This window comes from Chanodichthys erythropterus, chromosome 8 (genome assembly GCF_024489055.1).
Source record: "Chanodichthys erythropterus isolate Z2021 chromosome 8, ASM2448905v1, whole genome shotgun sequence".
NCBI lineage: Eukaryota > Metazoa > Chordata > Actinopteri > Cypriniformes > Xenocyprididae > Chanodichthys > Chanodichthys erythropterus.
This window is the reverse complement of record NC_090228.1, coordinates 42,299,239-42,322,224: the sequence shown is the minus strand read 5'-3', so window position 1 is coordinate 42,322,224 and position 22,986 is coordinate 42,299,239. Positions and strand designations below refer to the sequence as shown.

At 38.8% G+C, this 22,986-nt stretch overlaps 2 protein-coding genes across 2 annotated transcripts; both read left to right on the top strand.

The window, feature by feature from the left end:
• The first annotated feature begins 1,341 nt into the window (after nucleotides 1-1,341).
• On the top strand, nucleotides 1,342-13,531 carry LOC137025272 (RLA class II histocompatibility antigen, DP alpha-1 chain-like). Its single transcript, XM_067393288.1, has 4 exons — nucleotides 1,342-1,513; nucleotides 7,505-7,750; nucleotides 13,017-13,301; nucleotides 13,416-13,531. The coding sequence occupies exons 1-4, from the start codon at nucleotides 1,342-1,344 to the stop codon at nucleotides 13,529-13,531; spliced, it is 819 nt and encodes a 272-aa protein (XP_067249389.1).
• Nucleotides 13,532-17,459: 3,928 nt separating this feature from the next.
• Nucleotides 17,460-22,231, top strand: LOC137025271 (rano class II histocompatibility antigen, A beta chain-like). The gene is made up of 5 exons (XM_067393287.1): nucleotides 17,460-17,529; nucleotides 17,714-17,980; nucleotides 21,633-21,911; nucleotides 21,994-22,101; nucleotides 22,200-22,231. The coding sequence occupies exons 1-5, from the start codon at nucleotides 17,460-17,462 to the stop codon at nucleotides 22,229-22,231; spliced, it is 756 nt and encodes a 251-aa protein (XP_067249388.1).
• Nucleotides 22,232-22,986: the final 755 nt, after the last annotated feature.

The following is a 22,986-nucleotide window of genomic DNA, read 5'->3' as shown; positions in this document are numbered from 1 at the left end:
CTTACCGGTTTGCTGGACGGACCGATAGTTCTCTACACAATTATTAAAACAGAGCTAATCATATATGTGATTGATTATAATTCGTTGTAGTTAATTCACCATATATGGTTAATTTCCCCTTGGGTCGGTATGTGCATGATAATTCATAAAACCTTATGAATTATCATATTCATATTCCACCCATAAATTGATTAATAACTGTGCAAATCGTCACAGCTGAATGGATTGGAAAATGGTAAAACTCAACTGTTTAACTCTGGGGGAGTTGTAAAATGAGCCTATTTCCAAAAAAGTGGAGTATCCCTTTAAGTTTTACAATAATCACAGTGGCCAATGTGGTAAAAATACCTACCATCTCCATTTAAGATGGGACGATAAAAGGGACAGCTTTTGAGTGCTTTATGTCAGACGTGTATGCACCTTCATCAGGTTTGCAGAGTGAACATCAAGCTTGGAGAAGAACTTTGACTGCAAATTAATTGTTGTGATTCTCTTGAACTCTGCACTCACCTACAAGAAATGTACCAAAAAGGTAACTGAGTTTTGTCTACCTTTTTTGTTATATGTTTGAAATAGCAGTTCTATCTGTTCAAGAAATGTAAATTCATAATATATTCTCTAAATATTAGTTTCCCTTGTCAGAAGGTCTTCAGTAAATCCTCATCAGTTTGAGTCACCTCAGATTCTGTCAACATGTATTGTGACTCATCCAGTCCAGTCATTCACTTACCTCACGCACATTGAAGAGAGCTGGCCAACCTCATTTTGAAATCAGCTATCATGGGTGTCTCCGCAACTACCTCTTGCCTTCTGAGTGCAAAGGTCTTGTCCATCATTGTCGCCAACTTGTGCTCATTGTGTCTCTTATTTACTTCTGAGAGGAGTGCCACTCTTATCTCTTCTAGTGTCTCTGCTGTTTCACTGGCCAGATAGGTGGGGCAGTAATTCACTTCGGCTTTTTTTGGCTTCTTTACACCATATGCTGGACTGCATTTGCTCTCAGGTTTGTGTGTTAAGCCATCCACAGTAACTTCTGGGCATCCAAACCGTCGAAGTTTTGTTCAGTAGTTAGCAAGTTTATACTTCAGGCTTGTCTTCCATCCGCCATACCCAGTCACTGAACCTGGCTCTTTTAAACATGGATGTGTAGTTACCAGAGCTTCTGCTACCTCATCAAACTCCCTGTCAGAGAGGTACACTTTGTACATGACGATCGTTTCAGCTAAGCCATTAAGAATAGCAGATTTAAGTTTAGTATCAGGATTCAGCAAAGCTCCAGTTTCTTTAAAAGCAGCATTGGCCCTGTCCAGCTGTAGCTGAGTATCATTAGCAAACCGGGGAATGGGGAAAACAATGGGCCAAGCAGTGGATCTTGAGGAGGTGGACTCAGGAGAAGACAATATGTCTGTATCAATTGAGCTACCAGCAGATGAAAGGGATCAGGAGTCATTCAGAGTGAGGGAGGTGGCAGCAGCTGAGCAGGGAGGGGGCGGGGTGCCACCAGGATGGGCAGGTGCAACCGAGTTAAAAATGACCTTGATGGAACTTTTGTCCTGGATGTCTAACATTGAGACTAAGTTGGTGAATTCATTCCCAAACTCAACATCCATGAATTGAAGCCTGAAGTCCCCATCTACTCCACACTGTCTCTTATAAGTTCGATGAGAGTCTCTGGCATACCATCTGGAAGGATCAATCTCTGGGAATCGTTTTGTCCAAGAATGATTCTGAGTTTCACTGAAGCAGCCATTTCATGACCGCCTGAATGAGGATAGAGAAAATGAAGTTTAAACAAGGGTAATCTGATTTTAAAACACCAATGAGTACAAAAGTAGGGAATGCCAAAGGGTAGTCATCTGCCAGTTCACCAAGTTCAATCAGTACAGTTTCTCTGGTAGGAGGTACACTCAGCTCAAACGCTCTGAAATGTTCCCTGTACCACCCAGAAAGCCTTCTCACCATGAAACACAGTCTCTTTTGAACAACACAAATCTGAAGAATCTCTCCAAAGTCAGGGAGTCCACTTGTAGAACCATGAGCAACTATCATCCCATTTCTGAAATGTAAACCTTTGCTTGACACACACTTGGAAAGGTGAACTTCAGTTGTACCAGGGAAGTTCTCTTCAATAGTCTGAGCTATTTCTGGTTCCAAAAAATCCAGAGGAACTGTTGAGACGTTTGTAACCTCAAGGGATGTTTCTTCAAAACTGGATGATCTCAAGTGATATGAAATCATGAGCTGATGTTAAGTGGCTAGCGAGAGGGGCACATTTTTAAAGCAATTGGTGTGTCGCACAATCTGCTTAAAAAAAACTGTGTTTGGCCTCAAAACGCATTGTCCAGAGGCACACAAGAGGCCCAAACATCCTCATCAGTTGAGGATAGTGCTCCAAATAATGATGTTTTGGGAGCAGTTGCATACCTGGGAAAAGTTCTTGGTACTTTTGTCTGTGCTCAGAAATTTTGCCCTCAAGATAGGCAATGGACTCATCTGTGTGTGTTGGAGCAACCACAAGCTCTACAATGCCTTTTAAGTCCAATAGTATTTGCCATGCCATTTTACCCTCAGGCACCAGGTGCCCAATTATGAATGGGAGTAGTCTTATTAGAGCCCAATTTTCATGGGTATTTCCACCTATTGTTGCCCTAGTTGAAAAGGTGTGTGGGATCACATGTGGCCTATCTATCTTGTCTGCCCACTTGTAAGGGAAGTGCAGGATGGATTTGTTCAGGGTTTGAAGACTGAAATACTTCTTGGATATAAGCAATGCCAAACACTGTGCAAGCTCCACTGGAACTATGCCCTCAAACAGATCATGCATAATATCTGGAGCATAGCCTGTCTGAACGCTGAAGTGGGCAAGTGTTTTGTTGATAACACAATGCCTTTTCACCCCAAAACAGCTTGTACCATTCTCCTGAGCTGAGGTCACATGAGAGTCATGGAGTTCTTTTGTCCTAAGGGTGAATGCACCTGATTTTACCTCTTTTGTTTGGATGTCTATTTTTGTTCCTGTGCAAAATCGACAGATATACCCACTAGAAAAGCTCTCATTAAAACCTGCAATACTGTGAGCCCCCAAGTTATCTGCCGCAAAAACCTGAATCGTACCTTTAACAAATCTGCCAAGTAATGGAATGAAAACTCCGTCTTGCTCCAGAGTTTTCATGTCTTGAAGAAGAGGATGTAAGACACGGTCATAACCATACTTATTTACATCACAAGTTTTACACAACAATGCCAAGTAAATTGATGATAGTGATATAATATGAGCCTGGAGGCATATTACTCAGAGTCCAGTAGATTCCACAAAGCTTATGTTTCCTGCGAGAAGCACCCAGAGGATTGCAAACTTCAAAATGATCTATGTATAAACGTAACAATATCCTCATCTCATCCCCTGACAGAAAAATATTTTGCTGGACGTGTGAACTATCCTGAGGAGATTTGTAAGAGTGGTGTTCACCACTTGCCATTTTACTCTGCTGTGCTCTGTGGTTTTCATCTACCCTGTCCACAACATCTTTCTTAAAGAGTTGCTGCAAAGACTTCAGTACAGGAACATACTGAAAACTTCTGTTTTCTTTGGCATAAAGAACATATTCAATGGGTTCTACAACGTTAAAGCTTTCTTGATAATACTTGTTGCGGAGATAAGTTGAGCTTAGGGGACCCCCCTTCTCTATGGCTTTGAGCAATGGATTAGAAGTGCAGAGAGCAGTTGTTACTTCTGTTACCGCAAACCTATCAGTTGTGTGACTATGTTCCTGAAATACCCCTTCAAGAATGTCAATGGAGAGGGGTAATGTTGCTGAACTTAACCCTCTGGAGTCTGAGGCTGATTTGGGGCTTGGAGAAGTTTTGACATGCTCTGACATTTGTGCTTTTTTCAGTTGTTCATAAACACATTAATGGAAAAAGTGTCATTACACTGTATTCAGCACAAACTAGGCTACAATAATATGTGAGGAACATGTATGTACATTTTTGTGTTTTTGAAGGAATAACGTTTATGTGTGTTATTGAAAAAACAAAAAACTTAAGTCACTGAAATAAGGCCAAAAAAGTATATTAAATCTGTGTTCACAAGACTTCTGGTTATTGGGGGTTGTAGACTAGAGTTTTTGCTTAAGAATTATGTAAAAAATATGCTGACTACTCTTTCATATAAAACAATAGAGAGATTTAAATTTTGTAAGACACTTTTTGTCAAGAAACACAGTATGCGAGGAGGCGTGAATCTGCATAAATAATGGGCCATTTACACCTGAGAAGACAAAAGAATCACATAATAATGACCTGAAATGACTTGCATATTAATGAGGTCTTTCAGTCAGGTAGGCTGTGAAAAAAACCCTCTGTAATCATGTCTCAGCTCATCATAAACAGCAATACTGTGAAATATTATTACAATTTAAAATAATGGTATTCTATTATATTCTTTAAAATATAATGTATTTCTGTGATGCAAAGTGTCTGAACAATTATGTTTAGCTTAAAGGCATGCACATTTGGAGAAATATTGATGGATTCTTATATATTTATGTCAATTTTCTATACTGAGAAGTAATATTTATTGTCATCACTATGAGTGCTGGATACTGTGTTTTTAATTCATACTTGCAGCCGGAGGGCGCTCTCTGTGCACATTTAGTCCACAAATTCATATAAAGAAGAAAAGGAACTAGGAACTAACTGCATGTCTTCTAGAGATCGCTAACCATGGCTTTACCATCCAAATAAACACTTTTCAAGACAATAAATACACGATTGAGAGGATGTATGCATGTATTGCCTCTGAATTTGCGTCTGAATAGCGCTGGCTCCGTGGGCGTGGCCGCATTAGCGGATAATGAGCTGAATCACAGACTTCTGACATGGCTCTCTTTTCATACAGATTACATAAACACAGAATGTTTGTTTTCGATTTGACTTGCACGATTTAAAACCTGACATTTCAATGTTTCTTTAGACGTAAGTGTCATTTTTTTTGTCATTAGTATTCATAAGTTTCAGTTCATTTTCTGAGAACTATCAAATTGGACTTCGTTCAGAGGGAGAGTAGAGATCACGCATCATTCTAATTACGTCTGGCTTGAAATCTTTCAATGTATATCGACTGTGTTTCCTGTTTTTGTGAGAGTGAAATGTTCCGTATACATTTGTTTGAAAATTACAACCCCCAAACATACAAAGAACAGTTTTATTACTCTTCAAATGAGTGCCAATGTGTGAAAAATAATCACTCTCTGTAGGAAGATCACTACAAGTGCACAAATGACAACTATATGTTGACAATTCATGTAGCTCCTGGGTCTTTTGTTTAGGATGGACTCTACTTAAATTAATGTGCAAAGCATTCCATGTCTTAAAAGTACATGGGCAGTTTATGTGTGGGCATGGATAACGTTGCAAATGCCGGTGCTGAAGTCTGAAATGTTTTAGTAGGTCATATCTACCAGACAGTGATAGACTACACACCTTACACTTCCAAATCCCTTCCACACCCCCACCCCAATAGAAAAAAAAGATTTTAGATTTAAAAATCTAAACAAACTGGGTAAATACAGGTTTAGTTGGACCCTAGCATCATAAGCATGTCAACATTGGAATCAGTCAGACAAATTCACTGTTTTAAGCTAAAAATATTCAGGTCTGGCAACACTTACAAATAACCATGGAAATCACAAACTTGATGATGGCCGATGACACCCTTCACCAGTACTCATGTGGTTGGATGGCAGACAAGTGACGTTCTGAAAGAGACCATTAAAATATTAAATTTACAACCATTCAAATATTTATGTATCTGTAGTGTACATATATTCAAAACTTTTAGTCTAGGTCTCTTAATTGCAGCGTGATAATGACCTATAGGCATATTGTGTTGTTTTTATGATATATTAGGGCATATAAATGTTAATTTGCAGTTTAATACGTTGCTTATACAAAGACATTTTATTTCAACATATTTCAGTCAATTTTTACTCATCTCAGTATAGCATTATAGTTTGGTAAAAGCTGTTCATTCATCTCACACAGACGCGATTCATAAAACAGTACAAAGCACTTAATATTAAAAAAACGTACTATTCAGCTGCTCCTTGAAATTAATTTAAAAAGGCACTTTGGAGGTACATTTCCCAGGATTATTCCTCACAGCCTCGCAAAACAACGTTAAGTACTGTAATCTGATTAAACTTGCTGTGTTTATCGAGTTGATGTGGGGGCTTTGACACATTTAAATGGATTGACTCAGATCACAGTGTTTGACTAGCTAGCGCGCGCTCTCCGTGGGTGTGGTCACATTAAAAGATAATAAGCTATAATGAGCTGAAATGAGAACGACTGACATCTCTCTCTTTTCAAAAAGATTACATAAAAAAGAATGCGTTTTTATGAATCAGTTAATTTAAAGTACACACTTAAATGATTATAAAGGTATATGGCTCATAAATGTGTGAGAAGTATTCGCTGAGTTTTGTTTCAGTTTATAGACGTGCTCAAGAAAAAAAAGTTCACCGCGACGGAGAGGCAGAACGCACACCCTGTTTATTTTCTTTATTTTACAAAAGCACAATGTTTTGATTTGATTGTAAGTGGACACATACAAAAGACAACATTTAAGATTATTTTTCAATATTTATGGCCAAAAAAGTGAGTATTTTAAGTCTATTTTGCTGCTATGAGAAGAAAATCAAGCAAAACACGGGTTTTAAACCATAGGGTTTTAAGCCAAACAACATAAAGAAATGTGTTTGACACCTACAAGCATATGGCAGGCAAAACATGGTGCAAATGGTAAAGAAACACCTTGATTAACTACGAGCCAACTATCGTCACGTTAGCTAACATGAATATGCCAGCATGGCATTAATTGAAATATTGCTTTTGATATTGATGAAAACAGATTTTATCTTACCTTGTCCAAATGAACTCCAGGCATGACAGTTCTTCACGTGCAATCTTGTTGTACAATCTTGTTATTTATTTTTAAATGCCATTACTGTAAAGCAGTTCCAGAGGCTACTGGGGCTCATGGAACCTGCGCCCAACGTCATTCCTTTTGGCCTGCTGTACATGAGACCCCTGTAGTGGTGCTCAGGACCAGGGGGTTCTCCCTGAGGGGAAACTTATTCCACATGAGCTTCTCCTTTTATGCTTCTGAAGCTCCTCCGTGAGAATTTGAGGCCAGCCTCACTTTGTTCCCCACAGCTCTCGGCCTCATCCTGCTTGCCACAATACCTCTTAGTTCTAAAATACTTCCAGTATAAATAATTTATTCATCTTGTACAATACAATAATGTCCTATTATTGTAGCATTTCTGCCCTGAAAGTTATGCAGATATTTACATACGGATGATCTGGAAAATCTCTATTTATTGACATCAGCAAGAAATATTTTGTATTATATTTTCTCAGCTATCCAATGTAACTGAATTAACAATCTCAAAAAATAAGCTCATTGTATTTATGTTTTATGATGCTTAATCTTTTTCAGTTGAACATGAAGCTTTTGCATATCTTGGATGCTCTGATACGGAAGAAGAGTATTACATCGGATATGATGAAGAGGAGGTGGGACACATTGACTTTAAACAGAAGAGAGGAGTATCGACATTACCTGACTTTACGGGATCTATGACATTTCCCGGATTTTATGGAATTGGTGTTGATGCAATGGTAGAATGCAAAAATGACTTACTAATACATATTAAAAATTTCAAGAGCCTGCCACGAGAAATTGGTAAGACATAAGAATGTGCTATAAACTTTTACTTTTTAATACAGTTTTAAATAAAACACTTTAATGTTTAATGTTTTATAAAGGGTTTTCTTAAATAAGCAATATCACATAAGTAACAGTGTCACAATATTATTATTCACAAAATTATGCATTATACATTCTTACTCCACAAGTTCAGGATCTTTTATTGCTATTGTTGCTTCACTTCAGGTCAATAACTGTGAAGAATTCATAGATTATGAAATGAGTTTAATTCAGCTATACTGTAATCAACTCTATAGACAAATATAGTGTCATTATTCATTTTAAGGCTGATTCATTTCAGTTAATAACATTTAAACTCACTCAAAGTGTACACAAAAATGGTCCGGGTATGTTCTTGGAGGTTGTAACACTAAGGAGGTTGTAAGGAGCTGAAGTGAGTGCTACTGCTTTGTGAGGTTCTGCAGTATAATCCACCACCTCTGTATAATCCAAAAAATGCAGTAGCCGCTGTAACCTCCAAAGGTTCTGCAGCATCAGCCGCCACCTCTGGAGATTCTGCGGTGGTATACGTGGTCCAGATACACCGTAAAGTGACCCCCATTATAGGGGCTGTTGAAATTATCTCAGGAGCAGAAGGGTTCAAATGAGTAGGTCTAGGGATACTAGCTGTGCTTACTAGCACCAGCGGTGGATCCTCCATGATGGATGCCAGCCCTTAATGTCTGATGGCAGGTTCCCCTGACAGAACAGAGGAGGGTTGCGGTACGCCAACTGCCCTAGGATGTGATGCAGGGATGGGAGACAGGGCGTGGAGAGGTTCTAGAAGGTCTAATGAAACGAGATGAGACTCTAGGAGATCTGATGAGATGATGATCTGGAAGATCTGATGAGACGATACAAAGCTCTGGAAGATCTGATGAGATGAAACGAGGCTCTGGAAGATCTGACGAGACAAGACTCTAGAAGTTCTGATGAGATGAGACGAGGCTCTGGAAGATCTGATGAGACGAGATGAGACTCTGGAAGATCTGATGAGACGCGGCTCTGGAAGATCTGATGAAATGAGGCGAACCTCTGGAAGATCTGAAGAGGCGAGCCTCTAGAAGATCTGAAGAGGCAAGACTAGAAGATCTGATGAGGCGAGATGAGGCTCTGGAAGATCTGACTAGATGAGACGTGGCTCTGAAGATCTGATGAGGCGAGGCTCTGGAAGATCTAGTGAGATGAGGCTCTGGAAGATGCTGAGACAGGAGCTCAGAAAAGCCCTCCAGGACGCTGACTGGAACATCCTTTGGGACAACCTCTGTAGTCGTGTCAAGACAGGCAGGAACCTCAGGGATGACCACAAGGCTGGATTCTAGGACTGGACCAAACTCTGGATTGGATTCATAGATTAAAGAAAGCTCAGGAGCAGATTCGAGGACTGGAGCAGGCTTTGGAGTGGACCCATGGGCTGAAGCGGGCTCTGGAGCTGATTCATGGGCTGGAGCTGATGTATACGCAGCCTACACACACCAAATGGCTGTGGCCATAATGGTCAGCGCTGCAGTCTCTGAGGGCCCAGGCGTGACAGCCATCTTGGCTGAGACGTGACAGGGCTCTAGAAGATCAGCGGAGATGTGACGTGACCCTGGATGATCAGCGGAGACGTGAAGTGACTCTGGATGATCAGCAAAGATGTGACGTGACTCTGGACGGTCTGCTGAGATGTGAAGATCAACTATGACTTGACTGGGCTCAGGAAGATCAACCGTGACTTGACTGGGCTCAGGAAGATCAACCGTGACTTGACTGGGCCCAGGAAGATCAACTGTGACTTGACTGGGCCCACAAAGCTCAACTGTGCCATTTTGTCATTAATTTAATTGTTTTCCATGGCACCGTGTGAGATATCAAATAATCGTTCATAATTTAATATCTTCAATGACTTACCACCATGTTCAGAAAGTTTGGTGTGAATTGTTTGAATCTCTCTCTACATCTTCCCCTTGTTTAATCGGTATACTCCCTTTTATGGGTTCTTTGTAGGTTCAGTTCATTTCTGACACTATGTTATGTTAGCTATTATTAAAATTACAAGCCAGGAACGCACATGATACTCAGAATGACTCTTTATTCGGAAACTGACATTATAACACTGTGTCTCCACTTAAATGTCCATACTACAAAAGTACCATTACACTAAAGGTTCCATTACAGAACATTTAATTATCCAATTTATTAAGAAAAAAACAAATAATAGTTTTATTAGTCAGACACAAAATAAAATTTAAACATCTTTCTTATATATTATATGAAGAATAAATATGTATTAAAGAAACTTTTGGCTTGTCTCCTGAGGCCAGTAGAGGACGCAATGAGCAAAATAATAATAAACTATCAAATTGTTTATTTAAAGCAATAAAATAACATGGCCGTCTGTAAAAAAAAAAAAAAAAAATTGCATAATGTTTAAAGGGTTAGTTGACCCAAATATGAAAATTCTGTAATTTATTACTTACCCTTGTGCCGTTCCACACCTGTGAGACCTTCGTTCAACTTTGGAACACAAATTAAGATATTTTAGTTGAAATCCGATGGCTCCATGCGGCCTGCATAGGGAGCAATGACATTTCCTCTCTCAAGATCCATAAAGGTACTAAAAACACATCTAAATCAGTTCATGTGAGTACAGTGGTTCAATATTAATATTATAAAGCAATGAGAATATTTTTGGTGCGCCAAAAAAAACCCCGAAAAGACTTATTTAGTGATGGTCGATCTCAAAACACTGCTTCAGGAAACTTCGGAGATAGCTGTCATATCTTAATATTCCTCTGAATGAATATCTCAAGTTTTTACCCTGGTTGAATGAATCAATGAATAAGTGACTCAATCAATCAAGCAATTAATCAACTGTAGGGAAATTTACCACAATGCCTTATATTTGTCTTGTACTTTTTGTATTGTACTTGTCTGTAATTGAACTAAATAAAAATTGTAGTGGAATTTACAGTTAAGACCCGAGGAACAGATTTGATGAATGAAGACCAGGCATCAGATTAATAATAAATAAAATTGATTGCATATTTATTTTTTTACTGAAGAATAGTTTGCAGTTTAATCAGCAGAAGTCGGCTTCAACACTCACAAGGAGTTTGTAGGCCGCTCTGCCGTAACACAAATCACTAAATGTCATCACGTCAAATTGAATGATTCTGATTGGTTAAGGCACAGATAAACTTTCCACTGAAGTCACCAATGTGACTTTCTAGGCTCCAGTTTTTGTTACACTTTGTTACAAGACCTGACCATCCAGTGGCCACCTCTGACAGCATCAGCCAATCAAAACACTGGATCTGAAAGATGCCAATTTGCATTTCCCAATAGATTAAAAGGCTTGTCTCTGAGACAGAGATTTGTTCCAGTTTTTGGGTTGCTGTAGTTTCCTGTTCTGGTTCCAGGCTCCAGTTCATGTTCCAATCCCGGTTCAAGGTTCCGGTCACAAGGTGTTCTAAGCTAATTCCAACTCTACAGCAATGTGAAGTTGATCTCTCAAGACTCTGAAGCTCTAAAGAGAGAAACAAGGAAGTTCTGCAATAAGTGAATTTGGGAAGTTCAAAACTGCAATGGAGATAAAGACAACAAGCTTAGCCCCGATCTTCAAAATATCTTCTGCACCAACTTCAAAATCCTCTCATCAGAGATCATCCAGACCTGCGTGTTCCAGACTGCCCAGATCTGCACTGATTTCAGAATCTAAAGATCCTTCCATCTGCATGTTACAAAGAATAAGAATCGTCTGCACAGACATCAGAACCTTCAACTTCAAGGCTTCAACTTCTGCTTGTTCCAGGAAAAGGATCTTCTCTGTGCTTCAGGAGTTTAACATTCAAGTACTTTGTGTTCAAGGCTGTGAAACGGATTCCAACTCGGAACGACCACAGATGTATCCACATTAGGGCAGTGAGGTGGAGCACAGGGAGTGCGCAGTGCAGCACATACCTGGCAGAGTAAGAAGTAGTGTAGCACACTGCCATCCACAGATCGAGGAAGCTGATCTTTTACTGAGAATTTTGGTACCAATGACTCCGGTGGTGGAACAGAAATTTGACTCAACAAAAGATTCTCTGCCCGGCCCTCGTCCAGGAAAAGAACAGCTCCGTCCATCTCCGGGTTGCCCGTCACAGGAGTGGTGTTTCAGTGACCACTTGGAGGAATTAGTGGCGGCTAAGACGAGGCAATGACACCCTTGGCAATGAGCAAGACTAAGGGGCAGGTCATGATGGCCTGGTAGCACTTTCAGAACAGGCTCTTGATTGCCTCAGCCTGCTTCTGGGCTGATGAGATCTGCTGGGCACACTCTTCAACAGCGTTGCTGAAAAGGCCACCTCATGACATGGGAGCATTGAGAAAGCACGATTTGTTGAAATCTCACACCCCTACAAGGTTAAGCCAGGAGGCACTTCTAGACCACCAAAGTGGACATCGTCTGGCCGAGGGACTTGATCACAGTCAGTCATCTTACACAGTTCCTGCATCAACCCTGGCTCAGAAGTACCCTCATGCATATGAGTGCTTTGGCTTTCTAGACTTTCAAGGTGCCATCGCATGCAGGGCGGAGGTGGCTTGACCAGCAGCATTGTAAGCCCCTGCAGTGAGAGCTGCAGTTGTCTCTCAAGTCCTGGACATTGTATGATATGATAAGCTCCATGACATTTCTTTATCTCACTCTTTCTTGGAGACGGCATTTATGCAGGTAGCCTATATTCTTTGTCTGTCTAAACGAGTGTACCGGCACCGACAGTTAGAAGATATTTAAGTACATGTTATAATTGTAATAATTAAAAATTTAACCTCCGGGTAAAGCCCCACCCACTTCGGGATTTATACAAATGCAGATACAAATAATTTTGCAATTGTTAAAGATACAGATATGTCTCTGCTGCACACCCCTAGCATATCTATTTACAATTCTGCTTCCATTGTTTAAAAGGGGAAGCAGAGCGCTGCACACACGGCCTGACTCCTACTGTCAGACATCGATGCAAATAAGAAAAAATGCTCTTATTAGAGTGCTGTCGTTGTTAAAGTTTTTAATAGCAGGGTATCACGATACCTTCCTGTTACCAGTATATTGTGCAATACTTGGTCGAGCTCTAGTTCTGAGCAGGAAACTTTCCCAAAAGAGTAAATTATCAGGAAAAGTTTATTTAAAAGTGGACTAATCCTTTACAATATCCTTGCTTACTTGACTGAACTGAAGAATGAATGAAAAAAAGTTATCTGTGTTTAATTCTAGATGCACCCAAGACTTCAGTCTATCCAAAGGATGATGTACAGCTGGGTGTTCAAAACACCCTCATCTGTCATGTGACTGCCTTCTATCCTCCATCTGTCAACATTTCATGGACTAAGAATAATGTTCATGTATCAGAGGGCATGAGTTTAAGTATGTACCGTCCAAGGAAAGATCTTACCTTCAACATCTTTTCCACACTGAAGTTTACACCTGCTGAAGGAGACATTTACAGCTGCACGGTGAACCACAAAGCCCTCCAAGGTCAACCTCAGACCAAAATATGGGGTGAGCATAATTTTTTTTTTTAAACAGAATGAACATTACACTTTTATTGTTTTAATCACCTGTTTATTGTTTTAATCACCTGTTAATCTTTTATCCTATGGATGTATTTTCCAGATGTTGACGTTGCCCTTACAAGTGTTGGTCCAGCTGTGTTCTGTGGAGTGGGTCTGACTATTGGGCTGATGGGAGTAGGTGTGGGAGTGTTCTTCCTCAATAAAGGACACAACTAACTGACAATGAAGCCATGAAAGCAAACTTTTAAAAAAATATCTAGTAATTGTTTTATAACTGAGCAATTTGAAAACAATGCTAAAGTTAGCTCAAGTTTCATTCTGCATGACAGGTGACAGTTGATGTTAAAGGTATATGAATACATTTAGATTAAATCTACATTTTATTGTCTCTCAAATACTTCAAAGCATGAAAACCTTTGCTTTCTGTGTAACACCAAACATGCTTAAACTAAAGCTCTAAAAAAAAAGCTCTTTAATTGAATGTCTTTTTTCGGGCAAGTGTGTTCACATTGAGGCCAATGCGAATAAATCTAGATTTAAATATGATTGCAACAAGATATGGATTTGATATGATTTTCAAGCCATCTCGTTATTATTGACAATAAATTATATGAATAATGCAGTGCTAATTGACAGTCTTTTTATTGTTTTTTGAAAAATATCTTATTTAATCAAAAATACAGTAAAAACAGTAATATTGTTACATAATTAAAATATTCTCGATGTGAATATATTTTAACATGTATTTATTCCTGTGATCAAAGCTGAATTTTCAGCATCAATATTCCAGTCTTCAGTGTCACATGATCCTACAGAAATTATTCGAATATGCTGATTTGCTGCTCAAGAAACATTTCTGATTATTATCAGTGTTGAAAACAGTTGCTTAAAATTGTTGTGGAAACCATGACACATTTAATTTTTCCAGATTCTTTGATGAAGAGAAAGCTCAATGAACATTTACAAACCTGATTCCAAAAAAGTTGGGACACTGTACAAATTGTGAATAAAAACAGAATGCAATGATGTGGAAGTTTCAAATTTCAATATTTTATTCAGAGTACAGCATAGATGACATATCAAATGTTTAAACTGAGAAAATGTATAATTTTAAAGGAAAAATAAGTTGATTTTAAGTTTCATCAACACATCTCAAAAAAGTTGGGACAAGGCCATGTTTACCACTGTGTGGCATCTCCTCTTATTTTTATAACAGTCTGCAAACGTCTGGGGACTGAGGAGACAAGTTGCTCAAGTTTAGGAATAGGAATGTTGTCCCATTCTTGTCTAATACAGGCTTCTAGTTGCTCAACTGTCTTAGGTCTTCTTTGTCGCATCTTCCTCTTTATGATGTGCCAAATGTTTTCTATGGGTGAAAGATCTGGACTGCAGGCTGGCCATTTCAGTTCACGGATCCTCCTTCTACGCAGCCATGATGTTGTAATTGATGCAGTATGTGGTCTGGCATTGTCTTGTTGGAAAATGTAGGGTCTTCCCTGAAAGAGACGACGTCTGGATGGGAGCATATGTTGTTCTAGAACTTGGATATAACTTTCAGCATTGATGGTGCCTTTCCAGATGTATAAGCTGCCCATGCCACACGCACTCATGCAACCCCATACCATCAGAGATGCAGGCTTCAACTTTTCAACTCAAGGTTGTCCTTGTCCTCTTTAGTCCGGATGACATGGCGTCCCAGTTTTTCAAAAAGAACTTCAAATTTTGATTCGTCTGACCACAGAACAGTTTTCCACTTTGCCACAGTCCATTTTAAATGAGCCTTGGGCCAGAGAAAACACCTGCCCTTCTGGATCATGTTTAGATATGGCTTCTTTTTTGATCTATAGAGTTTTAGCCGGCAACGGTGAATGGCACGGTGGATTGTGTTCACCGACAATGTTTTCTGGAAGTATTCCTGAGCCCATGTTGTGATTTCCATTACAGTAGCATTCCTGTATGTGATGCAGTGCCGTCTAAGGGCCCGAAGATCACGGGCATCCAGTATGGTTTTCCGGCATTGACCCTTACGCACAGAGATTGTTCCAGATTCTCTGAATCTTTGGATGATATTATGCACTGTAGATGATGATAACTTCAAACTCTTTGCAATTTTTCTCTGAGAAACTCCTTTCTGATATTGCTCCACTATTTTTCGCCGCAGCATTGGGGTAATTGGTCCTCTGCCCATCTTGACTTCTGAGAGACACCGCCACTCTGAGAGGCCCTTTTTATACCCAATCATGTTGCCAATTGACCTAATAAGTTGCAAATTGGTCCTCCAGCTGTTCCTCATATGTACATTTAACTTTTCCGGCCTCTTATTGCTACCTGTCCCAACTTTTTTGGAATGTGTAGCTCTCATGAAATCCAAAATGAGCCAATATTTGGCATGACATTTCAAAATGTCTCACTTTCAACATTTGATATGTTATCTATATTCTATTGTGAATAAAATATAACTTTATGAGATTTGTAAATTATTGCATTCCTTTTTTATTCACAATTTGTACAGTGTCGCAACTTTTTTGGAATCGGGTTTGTATTTTAACTTATTACATTAATTAAATAGAAGACTTTTATAATGTTACAACATACTTCTGTCACTTTTGATAAATTTAATGCATCCTTGAAAAAGAAAAGTATTAATTCATCTCTTTTTTAATCTTACCACAATGAATGGTATCATGGTTTCCACAAATAAATGAAGCATCACAACCGTTTTCAAGATTGATGATAATCAGAAATGTTTCTTGTCTGTTGCTCCCATGTCTAAAAAGACGTGGATAAATAAACAAACATTTTCTTATACTTATATCTATCTATTGCATCTATTGCCAAGGCCTTTTTGCCTGAAATGATTCACAGATATCATATATTGTGTATTTAAGTTTTTTGTGTTTTCCCAACAACTACAAAATATGACTTTCCAACCGTTTAATAGGGTGACAATATCTAAATAAACCTTAAATGAGTAATTTTGTATTGAATTTGTCTTGCTTTCATATAGCATTACAGTTCAAAACATTAAAATGTTCTGTTTTACTTCAGAAATGACTGGCACAATTTACCCCAACGTATTCTTCCCAAAGGCACAACTTACCCCGCACCAGGGGCAAGTTGTGCCACAAGACCACTTTTTTCCCAAAAGCTATATTTCTGAAACAATTTATTTCAGATCAAAAGTTATTGTTCTCAGGGATGCACCACATCCTGAAATATATGTACATTCTTAAGTTTAAGGCATTACTGCCATGACCTCACTTTAAAGTCACTTTGAGTAAAAACTGGCATAACTCACCCCACTTTCCCCTATGTCCATATTGCATTCATACTAAACACATACATTTTAAAATGGTCACAAAGACGTACCTCAAACACACCTCAAACAATCACATTAGAGCCTTGACGTCACTGAAATAATTTCATATGCTGCGTTCCAGTTAATTTTATGCCCTTTCCTTGCTAACTTCCCTAAGTCTCGTTGACTCTGATGTACGAATCTTGCAATGGGTTGAATTGGAACATCCTAAGCCCTTGTTCACTTGGAATCCGATATAGAGTTGATTTATTATTTAATTTTGTTCCCTTAAAATTATTTAATGCTGCATTCTATATGTAGATATTGGTGTATAGGTGTGTTTGGGTTGTTTTGAATATTTAAAAAAATAATAATATATCAGAGTTGTTTGTGGTGGGGTAAATTAAACACAATATGTGGTGATGTCACAATCGCACTGCAGTGTGGTATATTGGATTGGAGCTGCCTGAAGTATGCATATGAAGTAGACTCAGTCCCTCAGTCAAAATCAAGAGAGCAAAGGTTTGTCCATTTAAACTTCCCTCATCAATTGCTTCCCAATGCAATTCAAAATGGCGGCAGGGAAGTTGAAGTTACTGAGGGTTTTTAAATAGGGAAGTTTCTGTAAGAAAAGAAATACACTACAGCTTTTTATTTAAATTAGGCATTGGATAATGTAACACTTGTTCAGATAGGTAACTGGACAGTGTTTGAGTTGATAAATGAAAGCAGGATACTACCTAGTAACATATTTATACCTGAAGTAGCTGATTGGTCAGTCACCTTAAACATCCACCTGACTTGAACATAAAGCACTGGCAGCTTTCAGATTCAGTGTGAGCGAAGATGTCATTGCTAAAGCACTTGAGTTGTCATCTCATTCTGACACTGTCTGTATTGACTGGAGCAGATAGTGGTAAGTAAATTGAGAGTAATAGAATTAAATATCAACAATAATTGAATTATTACTAGGAGTAGTAGACATTTTTAAGAAGAGTGACTTGTTTGTTGCTCCACTGAGGATGGATTCTCTGTAAATTACTTTAAAAGTTTTTTCTTTTTGACAAAACTGATTGTTCTGCCTCTGCATTCTTTTTCAGCTGATGACTTTTACATAATATGGGCAAGATGCATCTTTAGCTCTCCTGATTTCAGCAACATGACGTATATTGACAGCTTTTACTTTAATAAATTTCTGTTCACACAGTTTAACAGTACTTTGGGGAGGTTTGTGGGGTTTAGTGAGATAGGAATGAGAATTGCTGAGGACTGGAACAATGGCACCTATGTGCAAACAGAGAGAAATGGAATTAATGTATGCCAAAATCTTTTAAAATCCAAGGACACGCCTGACTTTTTTAAAGCAGGTAAGTGGCTCAAAACAATTTTCTGATCTTTCCCATCACTCATGGAATTTATTTTTTTAAATTTTTTTAACATTTAAGTTATTTCTACATGAGTATATTCTAGTAACTACAAAATAATTATTAAAGGTGCAATATGTAATATTTTTGCAGTAAAATATCCAAAAACCACTATGTCAGTGTTATATATTTTGTTCACTTGAGTACTTAGAATATCCCAAATGTTTCCAACTATTTGTAAATCGTGAGAAAATTGCAATTTTAACCAAGGCTCTGGGACGTGTGAGGAGTCGGCTGTCAATGGCGTCATACCTGTAACCCTCGGTTTCCGGTTTTATTTTGTAGAAAGCATGGAAACACCAAAGACACTTTAATATGTGACCCGTCATGGAAACCAGGGACACAAGTCAGCAGCACAACATTCGCGCAAAATGAGAAAGAAGCGTTTTTTTTTTTTCAAAATTGGTGATTTTCTTTTTTTTGCAGAATCTGTTATTTGAGATCACAAAGAAAGTTTGAGATAGCAGTATTGGTATATTTAAAAGCGTACATTTTAAGTTTGAAATCGGCTTGTTTTTCTGAGATTCTCTCTCGCAGTAGGGGCGTGTCATTGTCTTTTTGTATTTCCTTACTGGAATCAGATACGCCGTCTTTTGTTTCTTTTGTTATTGCCGCCGCCCTCCAAGGGAAGCGTGGCTACTTAGTATGCAGCGCCGGCTCTGCTGGATTCTTTAGCTGCGGAAAAAAGTGGCGAATTATTGGACATTTAGAGGCAAACAGACGGTTACATCCACAAAGAAGACCCCGGCAAAGAGAAAGTGTGCCCGAACAATTTATTTCATTGGAGGCAACGAGATCTACAAGAATACTTTTCTGTTTCTTATGGGGTGAGTTTCCATAAACATCAAAGTTTGTCGTTTTGTGTTCATTCGTTTTCTCATGTGTCTATTGTTATTAGCTAGCTCAGGACTGTCGTTTTAATTTATTTACTATAACGTGCTTTTAGATGGTAATGTTAGCATCTGCTATTAATTTGAATAACGCTTCAATTGCTTGAAGTGACTGGTGTGAATGACTTAGCCCACGTAAACCTGCCTGTTAGCATTCTTGAATTGAATGTGATGCTAATAATTTTAGCCCGTGGTGGAGAAAGTGCTACTTAATATTCTTAACAAGGATTTACTAACGTAATAGTAAATGTATCAGATAAAATTCCTACTTAAGTAAAAGTATAAAAAGTATAAATTAAAAGATAAATTACTGACATATAAAATGCACATTATCCTTTATTATTAATAGTATGCGGTCCGTTTTTTCCCGTTGCGTCTGTCGTTGCTATGCAACCATGCAGCTTTACAGGGGGAGATTTGCAGGGGGTATGGCTTATCTGAATGAGATGTAAATGAGCCCTATTGTCACTCCCAGCAGGTGAGAACAGGCGAGAACTGCACAAGTTTTAGAGGCATTTTCTCTCTTTAGAGCTTTTTTGAGTGCCTACCTTCAAATGGCCACAACTTCTCCAAATATTATCAGATTTCCATGTGTTACACATCGTTGGAAAGACTGCACTTTCAGAATCTGTGAAAAGCTCAAAATGCCCCAGAACCGACTTGTGTCCCTACTTTCCATGATTAGTCACATTTATTACATGTTTTAATAGACAAGGGAACAACTGTTTTGATATATAGACAGAAAACTAATTGTTGTTATATAGCTCAACACATTTAGTCTTATTGTTTAAATCAAATTTTCTTGATTTTTTGCAAGTACCATGTTTTACCATGCCTCAGAGAAAAACACTATTTTGTGAAATAGCTAACATTGTTACTATCACGCTTGTCCCGGACTCCGTTTCCCAGAATCCTCCCTGCTCCACACCTGTTTGCACTTCCTCATCAGCCTTCCCGCTCCTCCCTGGATTCCCTGCACCTCTTTTTTGTCATTAGCACTCCCTTTTAAGCCGAGTTCAGACTGCACAATTTTCAAAGCAGTCGGGTCACTGTTCTTTTCACACTGCATGACTATCTTGGCCAGCATTCAGTCGCTGTTGTGCTCACACTGCACGATGGATCGGCGACAGAAAGTTTCACACTGCATGACTTTACAAGAGGAAGAATCGCCGACAACTCTGTCTGGCACGCAAACTACGTTTCACAACCAAACACGCGAGATGTGACAAGGAAACAACGCAATATCATGCGTGCAAGACCGGAGTTATTATTATTATTATTATTATTAATAAAAACGGTAGCCCGCAAGAAGCTTGCAATACGAATTGCCTGTGCGCTGATTTGCAGCGAAAACAAGAAAAAGAAAAGAAGAATATGGAGGAGGAAATGGTTGGGGAGACTGTGGATTGTGTGTTCTGCAACGAGAGTTGGAGGTAAATACATAACTTTTCAATGTGCTGCTGTTGCGGATGGTCAAGCAAATGTTTGTGCTTTGTTTCCGTTTGATAGAATTGTAATGTTTATGTGTACGAAGCCATGCTTGCTGATATTATGGTCTATAACTCCTCCTCGAACTCCCCGCTGCTCTGTATCTTGCTCTCTCATTGGCTGTCGGTCATTGCCGGTGTAGTTTACAGTCAGAACACTTTTCAAACTGCAGGATTTTGAATCGCCGACAGATCCAGATATTTAGCATGCCAAATATCTCACGGGTGTCGGCGACTCATCGGCGATTCTCTCAGATCACGTCTTTGCTAATTCACACTGCGTGATTGCCACTCATGTGAACGAGCACCGATTTGCCTGTGATTTCGGGCATTTGTTGGCGATTTCTCAACCTGTCGGCGAGTCAAAATCGGGGCTAAAATCGTGCAGTCTGAACTTGGCTTTAGTTGGACTCACTCCTAGCACTCCCTGTCCATTCTATTGTTTACCTTATGTTGTGTTGTAGCCTTGTTTGGATGAATAAACCCCGTTTAACGTTGAAGTCAGTGTTTGTGCTCTCTCCACTACAAGCAACTGTAACAAACATAGCATAATCAGATGCAGCTTTATTTTTAGTAACAGTAATACAGCATTTTCTCCATCATACAATACATTTTAAAATTAATTGCATGCCATTTATTAACATAAGCTATCCAGTATTTAATATGATATTCTAAAATCGATCAGCTTACTGCAGTGTGTAACAGTGTCTCACAGCAGCCGCCGAGCGAACTCACAGAGTAACGTTTTCAACACACTCAAATGTATCTAATATGATAAACAGAGCTGTGTTACCTCATACTCATGACCAGAAAATCGGAAGTGGCATAATAAAAGTCCCGCTGCTCCTGAGGTGTGTGTGTTGTGCAATCGCTCCAGCGGCCTCGTTCAGCTCCAACAACACTCGTCCTGCTCTGCTTCATACTACAGTAACGTTAATAATCGCATCCATGAACATAATTTCTTCCCGAGTCCTATCCTGATTCTTTTGCACCATCCATTGAGGTGAAGACCACATGTCCCAAGATTCTGCTCTCAAACTTGGTGTCATCAACCTATGCCTTTGGAATTCAATTGTAAAAACCTTTTTTTTTTTAGAAAACTAAATATTATATTTCTCTGAATTCTTTAATTTCCATTTATCATCTCAACCTGCAATACACAAACATACAAGACGTGTTGGAAACTGCGTATTTGGAATTTTGCTTTCTTTGATTCAGTCAAACCAAAGGTTAAGCTCATTTCCGTGATGAGGGCTGGGAGCAGACATCCAGTGTTGATGTGCAGCGCATATGAATTTTATCCTCAACACATCAAAGTGTCTTGGCTGAGAGATGGTAAACTGATGACCTCTGAAGTGACCTCAACAATGGAGCTGGCTGATGGTGACTGGTACTACCAGATTCACTCTGAGTTGGAATACAGCCCCAAATCTGGAGAGAAAATCTCCTGTATGGTGGAGCATGCCAGCTTCAATAAACCCATGATTTATGACTGGGGTAAGAGGAGACACTACAGTCATATTATAATTATAATCATGTTTGTGGTCAGCATAATTTGACACGTGAGTGTACTCCACAGATCCGTCTCTCCCTGAGCGGAATGAAATCGCTATTGGAGCTTCTGGTCTGGTGCTGGGTATCATCATAGCAGCTGCTGGACTTATTTACTACAGGGTGAAATTAGCAGGTCAGTGGATATTAGAATGAATTAGAATGATATTAATCTGTTTTCATCATCCCTTTACATGCATGTAACTTGTCAATCTTTTTTTTTTTCTTTGACAGGAAGGATCCTTGATCACTCATTACTCACTTGATCACTCAATAATTATCTATATTTTTAGGACTTCATTATGACTACAAGGGGAGTCATAATGATGAATAATGGACTGTTTGTGACATTAGCTTTATAACATAATCATGGCTCACTAGTTTTCAGTTATGTACATTTTCAATGTGCTGTAATCACCTTGTTCAGAGGTTTTCAATCTGCTCTGCATAATTTCTATGTTTCTCTTATCTAAAATACTCGGAGTATGTTTACATGACATTGATTTACTAAAAACGTTTCCTTTGCATTTTTTAACAACATTGTAAAAACAATCCCGTTTACACAGATCCACGAAAACAATTACAAGCGCTGTATTATGCATGCCAGGCCAGTAGATGGCAATGTCACTTTGTAAAAAAACATGCCTGCGCAAATATGCATTCTTTTACAAAACTGTGAATACAAACAATCAAGATGCATGCACGACATCACAACTTTTAAAAATTCACATTTTTGTGAGATGATAAAGGTATCGTTTTCAAAAGTTTGCATTTCAGGCTCTCTTCTAATGAGCTTATAATCTGAATCAGGAAGACGTACAAAATGTGTAGATTGGTGGGTCCCCACGACCAGGACTGAAAACCATTGAACTAGTTTGTTAAATGCTACTTAAAATGAGTGATCATTAGAAGATTTAAAGATCCAAACAATTGTGCTCAGACTTTTCAGATCTCAAATGTGACATTTCAGTCCAACCCAATTACATTTAAGAAAGCAGTGGCTGGTAAACATATGAGATTA